The 12,251-nt window shown below is 35.8% G+C and overlaps 1 protein-coding gene and 1 pseudogene across 3 annotated transcripts in view; both read left to right on the forward strand.

Moving 5' to 3' along the window:
• The window catches only part of LOC139982912 (uncharacterized), a 46,126-nt gene that overhangs the window by 304 nt on the left and 33,571 nt on the right, over positions 1-12,251 (forward strand). For 2 of the 3 annotated variants that reach the window (XM_071996111.1, XM_071996109.1), the window contains exons 2-15: positions 3,260-3,370; positions 3,922-4,048; positions 4,827-4,898; positions 5,207-5,278; positions 5,532-5,603; positions 6,034-6,105; positions 6,456-6,527; positions 8,514-8,585; positions 9,726-9,797; positions 9,903-9,974; positions 10,372-10,443; positions 11,121-11,192; positions 11,732-11,803; positions 11,977-12,048. In XM_071996111.1, coding sequence (XP_071852212.1) covers positions 3,271-3,370; positions 3,922-4,048; positions 4,827-4,898; positions 5,207-5,278; positions 5,532-5,603; positions 6,034-6,105; positions 6,456-6,527; positions 8,514-8,585; positions 9,726-9,797; positions 9,903-9,974; positions 10,372-10,443; positions 11,121-11,192; positions 11,732-11,803; positions 11,977-12,048 — 1,091 coding nt within the window. In that variant the 5' untranslated portion in view covers positions 3,260-3,270. The remainder of the gene's footprint in view (positions 1-3,259; positions 3,371-3,921; positions 4,049-4,826; positions 4,899-5,206; positions 5,279-5,531; positions 5,604-6,033; positions 6,106-6,455; positions 6,528-8,513; positions 8,586-9,725; positions 9,798-9,902; positions 9,975-10,371; positions 10,444-11,120; positions 11,193-11,731; positions 11,804-11,976; positions 12,049-12,251) is intronic. The other variant, XM_071996112.1, reaches the window with a different exon arrangement.
• Positions 6,695-6,918, forward strand: LOC139983907 (U2 spliceosomal RNA; annotated as a pseudogene).

Genomic DNA, 12,251 nt, shown 5'->3' on the forward strand with positions numbered 1-12,251 from the left:
TCCTCCGTTTGCTAGTGTTATTGTGGATCTTTTGGTACAACATGTTACTAACGATAGAATGAATATTGTAACGGGAAGTAAACACGAAAAATGGGTAATAGTTCTTGTTAAGAGCAGGAGTACGATTATTATAAGATTAATGTATGTTCATTTGAAAGACAGACTTCTAGTGATGAATTGTACAGCCATCGAAAGATTGAGCAACTATTTCAAGTTATTGTCTAGTAAGTTATCAACAATGAAAGGGAATACCTTTTACATATACGTTCATACGAATCAACTGTAACTTAGCTGTAGTTGTTGAAATAAGAGAAACACAGCACATTATGGAGAGAGAAAAAACTGTTAGCAAATTGTTTCCCTTCCGAACAACAGTATATCGGATATGATCCTTAAATGCATTGGACTTCTAGATAACCGCCCCCCCCCCCCCGCCCCGATACAGTTTGCCTCAGTGAAGAACGTTTGTAGATACAAAACCTTCGCAACATCTAACCACGTGGTCTCCACATATTAGAAAGGAGTGACTGAACCACCTCTGCCTTTTTTAATTTCCCCTTCACCCTCTTCTCTCCTCCATCCGACAGCCTCTCTTAGCCTTTGTATCCATAGTCACAAGATACGTAATTTTATACTTCATATTTTGAAAGGAATTGATTCAATAACCCATTGATTCTATATATTGGTTTCCACTGACAGTTAAAGATAAGAGTATATGCACAGAGGATATATCATTAAAGAGATTAAACTGAAACCTAATGTCGTACCTACTTTAATAAAGATCACATTTGTGTAACAAAGCAATACAATTACTTGAACTTACCAAAAGGTTGGTACACCCAACATTATAGTATATAATTTCTGCCCAAAATTCACAAGCCTGGTAAACCTGGTAGGCCTATCATCTCATGCAATGGGTCCCCATCGAGATGATATCCTTGTTTGTGGACCACTTCATCAAACCTCTAGTTCCTCAGATTAACTCTTACATCCATGACACTCCAGATTTCCTCAGGAAACTTGAAGATATCAAGAACCAAATCCATAGTACAGTCATCATCGGTACTTTCGACGTCACTTCTCTTTACACTAACATTTCTCATGCTGAAGGTATCGCAGCCACGTGTGCAGCCCTGTCTAAGAAGGTCCACACTTTTCCACCCATCTCTGACATCAAAATTCTCATACAACAGGTTCTCACCAGAAACAACTTCACGTTCATGGACAAGCATTACCTTCAAAGACACGGGACTGCCATGGGTACCAGGATGGCACCTTCCTTTGCTTGCCTGTTCATGGCTAGCCTTGAAGAATGCGTGCTCAGTACAGCTCCCTGTCGTCCTCTTTTCTGGTGGCGCTACATTGATGACAACTTTTTCGTTTGGACCAGTGATGAGGATAGCCTGCTCACCTTCATCAATCACATCAATTCTTTCCACAGCACCATCAAATTCCCCTATGATTACTCTCACCAACAGGTTAATTTTCTCGATGTGACTGTTCGCAAGGAACACGGTTCTCTCTCTACAGACTTATACACCGAGCGCACAGACACACACCAGTATCTTCATTCTTCAAGCTGCCATCCCCGTAACTGCAAGTCTGGAATTGCCTACAGTCAAGCACTTCGTCTTCGTCGCATTAGCTCTAACAATTCCTCTTTCATTCGCCATACAGATGCTTTGGAAAAACACCTTACTGCCAGGGGCCATATGCCAGAAGGTCGCGTGAAGCCATTTAGAGAGACCACTCCCTCTCCAGATCATCTACCCCTGGTTGTTATTTTCCACCCAAATCTTTCTCCTCTTCAGCAAATCACCTCTAAAAACCACAACATTCTCCTCACTTCAGATAGACTCCAACGAGCCGTCCAAGAAAAACCCATCATCGCCTACAGACGACCCCGCAACCTACGAGACCTTATTGTGCGTGCTGCTGTTCCACCTCTAACTTCTAACCCTACACTCATTCAGCATGATACTTTCAAACGTGATCGCACTTCGAGATGCATCATCTGCAGCCACTACATTCTTGAATCCAATTCCATCACCAGCCACAGCATGCAACTCACACACAAGACTAAGGGTCACATCACTTGCACAACCACTAATGTCATATATCTGATCTCTTGTAGAGTTTGCGGCATCGAGTATGTTGGCGAGACCAAAACCACTCAAGAAGCGATTCTATGGTCACAGATCCATAGTCAACACCATGAAGACTGAGACCCCAGTTGGAGAACACTTTAACCTTCCCAACCATACCATTAACGACATGTCCCTACATGTGATTGAATCCTTAGGTAGCCGTCCTGACATAGTACGAATCAGCAGAAAGAGGCTGTGGATGCAACGCCTTCACACCATTCAACCTCATGGGCTCAACATTCAGGAAGGACATGACTAACTTTTCTTCTGTTTCCACCCCCCCCCCCTTCTCGCCTGGTGCCCCTCCCCACATTCACTCCTCTTAGCGCTCTTCCACATGTTTTCTCCACACCTTTCTGTCTTTTTCTTTTCCAGTTTATTCCCTACCCCCTTCCCTTAATTCTCTCTTTGTCCCTCTACTGTTTATCTCCTATCTATCCTCTTCCCCTGTTGGTTTCTTTCTTTCTTCTCTCCATGCCTTGTCTAATAATCCCCTTACATCTATCTCTTTGTGTTCACCATGCTCATTAACCTGTCTGTTCTTTGTGTTTTTTGTCCCTTCTGTTACTAATACTTGTCCTTTAGCCTTTGAAGAAGATCCTGCTAGGATCGAAACGTCAGGCCAACTTACTTTTACACATTCTCCTGCGCAGGCTCTCTAGTGGATAAGCAGTTTGCTAAAAGTTTTATTTTATTTCAGTATTTAACCTCATTAGAACTAAAGGGGAAGTCGGGATGTGATATAGTTTAGTTTTTAATATACATGACATGGTGATTTTCAGCAAAGAACTACACAACAATCTACCTTGTTTCTAGAACGTTTTGTAAACGCATGTTAATTAACTTACATTTTAACTTTTCAATTCTTAATAACAACCATCTAAGTGACCGAAATGAAAGTAAAAGCACATCTAGTTATCAAAATTCCTACGAAAAATAAAAAGAGGTATCACGTAAAAAGAAAAATCGAAATAGAAAGGGTTAATTATCAACTACCTCTCTAACGGCTCTTTCAGTTTCATATGTAATGACCTTTATAAACAGAAGAACGTTTTATATACTGTAAATGGTTAAGTGGCAAAGTGATATTGTTTCCCTGTTTTATGTGATAGCACATGGTAAAATGTGGTTCTGGCTCCTGGTAATGTCATTTTGCTGCGTTCATGGAACGACAATCGATGACTCCCTGCAGTACAATCAACTAGATATAAGGAAAGAAACGAGTAAGTTATGAAATATTCACTTTGTAACTATGAATAGATTAGTACATATATATTTGAAACATCAGCTTTTGATTTCTTATGTTGTAACAATACATATGAAAACTAGATCATTAATTGTCCACTTCAGCAAATGACGTCAGCTTACGAAGAATAACCAAGAACGTAGAGTTATTTAAAATATTTGTGGGAAAAAATGGAAGATAGATACTCTCTTATATATTTTGTATGTTTCATTACAATATCGAACAAGGCACACGGGTGCTATACCGAGATATGTGGCTATACCAGCTAAATATATATATATGTAATAATGTTACGTCGTGGTCTAATGTTTGTGTATTGTAGAATAGAAATTATAAAAATGCCCCAAACCAGTTTCTACCTTAAATTGAATGTAATTTTTATCATCTTTATTAACTGAGCAAACTATTTACGAAAATGATAAAGACTATCTTGATAACAGAAAGCAAGTTTCATCGTAATTATCTAGCTTTCTTGCACTACTTAAATACTTCGCAGGGAAATATTTCCTGTTTGTTTTATCACAACAGAACCGACCGCTTGCGGTGCCAATCATACGTGTGACTGTCACCAAACGAAGAAGACATTTTACCTCGTTGATTGCTCGTTAAGAGCATTGAGTGTAATACCAACGTTACCTCACAATGCCACGGAAATGTAAGATTAAGAACGATTATGCACGGGCCTTATTAGTAACTAGGTATAAAATGACAAGATAGATTAATATTATCTAACAAAATATTAAAAAGTCAATTTTCCGACTATCTACATGAATGTTTAACCCATCTGCTTTAGTTTTGGTGATATTTATAAATAGGAGTGACATTCAGTTACCGGTGCGCAGGAATTCAGAGGGGATAGTCTAAAAATATAAGCATATAGGCCTCAAATGTATTCTGTCAGATTGTGGTAGTAAATGCACCAAAAAAAAAAAGAACCCGCGACTGATTTATGCAGGGGTCTGAAACTTCATGGAAGGGACAGAAGCAAATCAAGGAAAATTTACAGTAGCAGGTCTTGCCCTGGGGCATTTAGGCCGACTCCAATGAAGGGTGGGAGAATAGGTCGTGCCCAGAAAAAAGGTTATACGTGGTATATTATGATATATATTTAAACTACAGGTATCTTAACGCTAGGTTATGCAAATAAATACTTTGTGTTAGGCTGAAAGGGGGGGGGGGCTGCATCTTTGTAGTAGTGATGCCGTAATTCTTCCCCTCCTGAATAAAAAAAAATTCTCAGACTGAAGTTAGAGTGGGGTTCTGTCACCCGCCCCCTTAGCACTCCACTGGATACAATTGATGATGTCATTTGAATATATCACATGATACCTTTTGTGGCATCCGGTATTTGAACAAGCAGTGACAATATCAGACACATGTTTAACTTCGTTGTGAATTATTAACTGCTTTGTGATATTTTTTATTTCTCACAGAAATATATCGCGTAACAGACTTACTGGCATACCACCTGGAACGTTCCAATGGACAGTCAACCTGACATCTATGTACGCAATCACAAAGTGTACCACGTTTTACATTGCTAAATGTTATTTTAGGTTTTTCCATTACAATCACCTTTAATATGAAGGAGTTAAAAAATGATTTCAAAATATAAGAATACAAATTCGAGATGTGATACGTTTTCATTTAAACCAAAGGAAGTTTACTTACGTTACATGAATTCAATGTGGGTCTGCTAACGTTACAGAATATTTTCGTCTTGGAGAGCACAAAGTAGGGTGGGGACATCAACATATCCTGAAACAAAGAATAATAGTGAAATCCAAGAATATGTTTTCTGTAAAACTTTCAGAATTTTCACAAGAAACCAAATGAAAGCGATTCCAAATGGAATATTCTCAAGTGTGAACAATCTTGAAAACGTGTAAGTTTTTCAAAATTTTAACTCTATTGTGAATGATTGTTTGATGTCAAAGGCAAAATAGAAGACTTAAACCCGGTCAATAAGGTCAGTATAAACATTCTTGATATAAGCAGAGCTCTGGCTGCTCTTGAAATCAAGTTTCTGTTTCAATCATCACTCTGTTGTAACATCACAAGCAGCGAAACAATATCCTTTGTTTCTTTGTTATTACACAATTGATTTAAACGATCATTATTCCTTTTCCTCTTAACAGAGCATTTTCTACCAACAAGATTGTTTCCATTCCGGTTGATTTACTCGAATCTAAAATAAACCTGCAGAAAGTGTATGTTTTCTACTTTTTTCTACTTTCGTGAAAAATCCCTAAAGCTTCTCTAAATGACAATTTCACCGTTGTTATCTCCAAATCTGGTTCGGAACGATTACTCGGAACTATTATTTTAGAAATGTGTTTCTCTAGAAGTTCCCTTTTTGTAATATATTTTCGTATCTTAGCTTACAGATGAACTAATGTTAATTATCTGCTGCTCAGGCGAACTGGTTCATAGATTTTAAATAAAATATTAATAATGAATTTTAGGTCATCGCATTCTAAGTGTGGTTTGGAATTTTGAGGTGTGGCCAAATGAATCTCTTGTTATCAGATCATAAATAATTAAAGTTGATTCACTTTCAATTGACAGTAACGAAAAATCCCAAGAACGACACTTGTGATTCTCGCCATACACCGACAATGTTTTTTTGTTAATTTACAGAGACTTTTCCAGAAACTACATCAAAGAAATTCCAACAGGATTTCTGTCGTCAGCATTAAATATAAAATCAATGCAAGTACCATTTTAATATGGACTCGGTTTCAAAACATTGATTATGTTACTAGTCTACATGTATTACACTTTCTCCGTTTATTCAAAAATCTCATTCGATATCACGTGTTTTTCTGTGTTATTTTGTGGGACTGAAATGTTTTCAGAGTGGGATATATAGACTTCTTTAATTGTTTGCTGTATTTAGAAAGCTAATGTACAATGAATGTTTTTGCTAGAGCATCATTTTTATATAGGAAATATTCAATTAAGGTCAGCTTTGAATTAAATTAACTCAATGATAGAATAAACCTAAGCCACAAAAGATACGATCGACTTCATATTCACAGATCCTATGCTCTTCTCTACAGAGATTTTTCAAGCAACAAAATATCTCACATTCCCTCTGATCTGTTTGAAAACAAGACTAATCTTCAGACTTTGTAAGTATCATAGGAGACGGTACATAATATTAATAAATATTGATTGATATCCTAATTTTTACTAGGTAGGACATTTGCGTAGGGGTGTATTCGTCCCAAATTATATTTCAAACTAACACAGTGTAAGCTAGCATGTAATCTACTGTTACACAATTCATCTACTGTTAATCGCTTCTCGGCCTTTTGGCTAAGATCATGTGTAGTATCTATTCCCTTTCAAGGGGAATGGTAATGCACACGCAACGATGCTCACACAGTCACAGTCCCGATGCAAGGGGACTGGGGTTGAGAGCGAATAAGTCGTTCGATGGTTTGGGTTTCGTGCCCAGGTTCTTTCCTGGGCGACTTTTTCTTAAAAAGTATCTGTTCCCTTTCGAGGGGAATGTTGATACACACCCAATGATGATCACCCAGTCACAGTCCCGATGTAAAGGGACTGGGGTTGAGAGCGGATCAGTGGTTCGGTAGTTTGGTTTTCGTGCCCAGGTTCTTTCCTGGGCGCCTTTTTCTTAAGAAAGTATCTACTGTTAAATGGTGTAAGTACAAAGATCAAAGTATGATTGAGTTCAAACACGAAGCTATTTTGCTGCAAAATTATTTATTCTCGGTTAGATGACTTAGTTATGCCTGCTTGGCAATGTTGTTCCATCTTAGACAAACTAAATTAACAAAATTGTATTGCTATGCATTATCTATGATTTAATTAAAGTTAAGCGAACTTTTGTACCAAATCACAGTAATTCTTTTGTTTTGGTTTCATATTGACAAAATTGTATTGCTATGCGGTATCTATGATTTAACTAAAGTTAAGCGACCTGTTGTACCAAATCACAGTAAACCTATTATTTTGGTTTCATATTGAGAATGAATATACCGTTTAATGTTGCAGCGTGATAGCTTTGTGCTGTAAATAACCGGAAATGAATTTAGCCTGTCGGGTTCTATTTTATCAGAATTCACTATGCTTATAGGTTGGCTGGAATTGGGCATTTATTTTCGTTAATTCTGTCAATAGTAGCTATCATACTAATACTATATAGATATAAAAGTCCATATAAATAATACTGCACCAATATTTGCGTTAAATATGTATCAGTTGGTACACTGTGATAAAACTATACACACATTTTCTGTGTTAATTTTTATCAGTGACACCATGCATCATGGCCCTTTCTACTAAATAGTTGTACATTGCGTTGTAATTTGTGGTAAATGCCTACATATTTAGCGAATGGATATGGAATATTATTCTGTGTACAGTAATGATGTTGCATATTATATGTTAATACTGTATAGCTTAATCTGCATATTATACATAGATATATATTTAGGTGGCGTCAGCTGAAATAGCAACAAAGTGTTTCGGTCTATATTAAAGTTTAAACATCATATTGCAAATAATGGTTAAGCCCCTCTGGACTGTGTAAAGAAGAAAAAATTACATTAATGGACATGTTCCGTATAGTTAAAGATATTCATTGATCATTGCCAACCGTATTGAATAACATTACACACCTCCTGTCTCCCATAAACACCCATAAATTGTATAATCTTAAAATCAATGTATAGCATATATCAATTTTACAGGCACAGTAATCCAAATATGATATATTGTTGTGTTATGGCAGTATCTGATTTACCATGAACCGCGTAACACAGAAAGTTACCTTTCAGAAGCAATTCTCTTATTCGTTTGCTGGAAATAGTATGAGCCGTAGGACCAGTCTTCATTTTGACCATATAGTATTTAATTGTACGAAACACTGGTTGATGTAATTTAGTCGACTAATCAGTTTTACGTTACCAACTTAAGATTATACTAGGAATGCCAGGAAAAAGTAGTTTCCAATACATGGTATTTAAATCGCTCAAACTAGGAACTATTGTAACCTGTTGTTATTCAGGATAAATTGACTTGTGTACAGCTCTTGTTAATTGAAGCATTTGTTGAGGAAGAGTTCAACCGTTTTTTTTTAATCGTTTCAGGTTCTTTGGTGACAATTACATTACAAACCTGGACAGCAGAATATTTGACGGGAATCCAAGTCTTATCAGTTTGTAAGCATTTTAACCTTATTATAACTCTACATTTCAAGAAGTTGATGAAAGTATATAATTAATATAAAAGCAAGAGAATGAATATTAACAATAAATAAGTAAGTTAATGTGTGCCGTTTTGCCAAAGAATGTATTCGGAACACGAAGTGTTAATGCATTATGGCCATAATGACCTTTTCCGGTTGAATTTTGTACGTAATCTGTCTCGACTTCATTCACACGATAAGCAATATAATCATGACTACTTTTGTGTTATCAATTGTTATCATTTGCATCGGCGTCTTCCTCGACATGTCCAAAGCATTCGACACAATTAACCACTCCATTTATTATCCTAACTATCTTTCCACGGAATCAGAGGAACAACCCTAAATTGGCTAGACAGTCATGTCACAAATAGGGTACAATATACTACATACAATAATTCAAATTCTAGACTTGGTGATATCGCCTGTGGTGTGCCTCGGGGCTCTGTATTAGGTCCTTTGTTGTTTATTATATACGTTAACGATATCTGCCATGTCTCCATAATCGTCCATACAGTCTTATTTGCCGATGACACCAATCTCTTGTGAGCGTATTAATATTGATAGCAAACTTTCTTGGAATAACCATATTTCGTCAGTATGTAACATTGTAGCTAAAATACTGGTAAATTATCTAAACTGAAATATTTCCTCCGACAGCATGTCTTTAGAATGATTTATGAAACATTAGTTCAGTTCCTGGTCCAAGATATATATTAAGTATGAAGTAATTAATTGTTAGTCTTAGTTACACGTTCAATTGTTGCATCATTGTAAATTGTTATGAATTTGGTTTGGATGGTTGCATCGGCTGTAACCTACGTAGCGTCACAATAAACAGAAGAAACACAAATGATGATGACAAGGACGACGATGAAGATGACGATGACGAGGAACACTTTATGTTAGTAATAGTTCTGATCGAAATGGTAAGGATATAAGAATAAATTAAAGTGAATACCACGTATATTGAGGGAGAATTCTGATAGAGACTGTACGTCAATGGCATTCTAGAGTGTATTTTGCCGGGGTTTATATTTCATTTTTAACATCATTGAGATCAAAAAGATGGATTTACTAATATAATCCATGTAAACTTGTTATCTGTCGATAGCGATTTCAGGAAAAATCGTCTCGAAGAAATTGCAGAAGAGCTGTTTTCAAGCACACCGAGCATTGAACGTGTGTAAGTAAACGATTTTATCTAGTAAATGTTCTTTATTCAAACATGTTTGATAGTCAGTTATGCTGGAACTTAAATTTGCAATTTTGTTTTCATTTTTTCTGTCAGAGATCTGTCCCGAAACTTTATCAAGGAAATACCGAAGGAGTTTTTTGCGAAAACACCACATCTTAAACATGTGTAAGTTTGAAAAACACGGTAACAAAAACCTGAAAGACAAATTTTTTCCCTAATAAAATGGGGTTACGTTTGGTGCCGAAATGAATATATATCAATATATTTGGCAATGTAAAATTTGATTCGATCTTCAAATTTATTTTAATTAACGATAAAACACTCTTTTTTAAAGAGAAGTGGAATTCGATGTCAGTTTCTTAGAATCTTTACAGGACAAGAGCATACTATATTGTAAAGTCAGATCAAAAAGGATAGTGGAAACTATTTTTGCGGCGATAGTCCAAAGTGATAATTGAAATACATGTTGTCGTTCTTGTTATAAAGTTTAATGAAAAACTGTATATACTACTATGCCATTCATTGAATAGCAAATAATTCTATCCATTTTCCCCTTTTATAGATCCTTTGAGCGTAACAAGTTGTCAGAAATACCAGACGGTCTCTTCCGCAACACAAAGGCATTGAAAAATATGTAATTAAGCTAAATAACTTAATTCTTATAACAACTTCTTATACTGACTGTCTTACAGACTGTAACGTTGTGTCATATGATATTGAACAACACTTCCACATCCACATATACACACACAATGATACAATGAGTTCCTGTGTCAAAATTTGTGGGACAGTGACCCATAAGTTTACCACAATTGGTGATGCTGAGCCTCTGTCCTAAAACGGTATGTAATGTGTGTGTCTTTACACTACACTTTTTAACCCCACATATAAACTAAAAGAAGTTATTAGTAAATATATACAGTATAGAACATTTGTAACCGTATATGCATATGATGGTCATGGATGACGCAACCTCTCTCTCTCTTCGATGAACAGGCCTATTCAGAGAGAAAATGCATGTTTTGATAATTCGAGGGCACTCTATTACCATTGCACTACGACTATATATATATATATGTATGTGTGTGTATATATGTGTGTGTGTCTATATATGTGTATATAGAATATATATGCTTTAATAGAAAAATCGTTAGGGCAATAGTTTTGTAGCAATATCTTTTTGTCTCTACATTTTCTTTATAATTTCAGTAAATTGATATTGTTTCACTTCAACATCTAATTTTACTTCCCTATTTTGGCTTAACTAGTTATGAAATAATACTCCATAAATCCTACTTTCTACTTTCACAGTATGTTTTCATCAAACCTTCTCTGTCAACTACCACAAAGGCTTTTCCAAGGGTTACAAGCTCTGCAAACACTGTAAATATCTCATCACCTTTTATTAAAAATAGATAATATCACTTAAGTGGCATACATATCTTTCCAATGAACAGTTGCTGATTCCAAACGGTTTCAGGACAGTTAAGATCTAAATTTACACTTCGCAAAGTGAACATGTTGAAACTGATCATCTGTTAAACGGAAAATGTTGAAGTTTAGAGGAAATCGTAATCGTTCATCACTTTCAGTTTATCGTTTTAATAATCCGTACAGTTCCCTTCCCATATGTAAGGCAAAATAAAGACCAAAAATGGATCACACCGTCGTAACTGATATTAATAAGTAAGCCTTGTATGATAACACAAGAAAATGCATCAGGAACTTCAGTGGTTTTCGACATTGCTGATCTCTATTTCACTGTATAATAATTGTAACACTGGTGTTTGAGCCTTCCTTTTTCTACATTGAAATACAGGAATTTAACTGTGTGTTACTAAAAATAAGACCTAAAACGTATTCAATTTTTTTAATTTAAATTGTGTATCAAGTTCAAGTGCATTTATCTGTTTGACCATCAGGGATCTACACGAAAATGAACTGACAGACCTACAGTGTGGTATCTTTATTGAATTGAGTAATATTGAGAATATGTAAGAACTTTACGCCCTCAGTTTCTTTCGATTTGTAAAAGTACTCACTTACAAGGTTGTCTTTTGTGCGTAATTGCAACACATTTCGTAAATATCTTTTTATGTCTTCATAAGCAACCATGGTCATGTGTTGCTGCAGAAAGTTATCAAAGATTTATGTCTATATCTTTCAGCAATTTATCAAAGAACAGGATCAGAACATTGTGTCCTACGATATTTTCATCTTTCACAAATGTCAAGCAAATGTTAGTAACTATGGCCTTTCATTTTCACAAACTTGTAATGTTATCTATTTGAATTATTTGCTTTATACTTTACATTATAAGCAAACCATGAACAGAGATATTCCCACGAAATCATACATATATCTTTCAGTCAAGGCAAAGAATAATGTAGAATGGAATATCAAACAATGATTGCACAAATGTAAGGTCTCCGCCAAGTTTCC

This window comes from Apostichopus japonicus, chromosome 16, assembly GCF_037975245.1.
Source record: "Apostichopus japonicus isolate 1M-3 chromosome 16, ASM3797524v1, whole genome shotgun sequence".
Lineage (NCBI taxonomy): Eukaryota > Metazoa > Echinodermata > Holothuroidea > Aspidochirotida > Stichopodidae > Apostichopus > Apostichopus japonicus.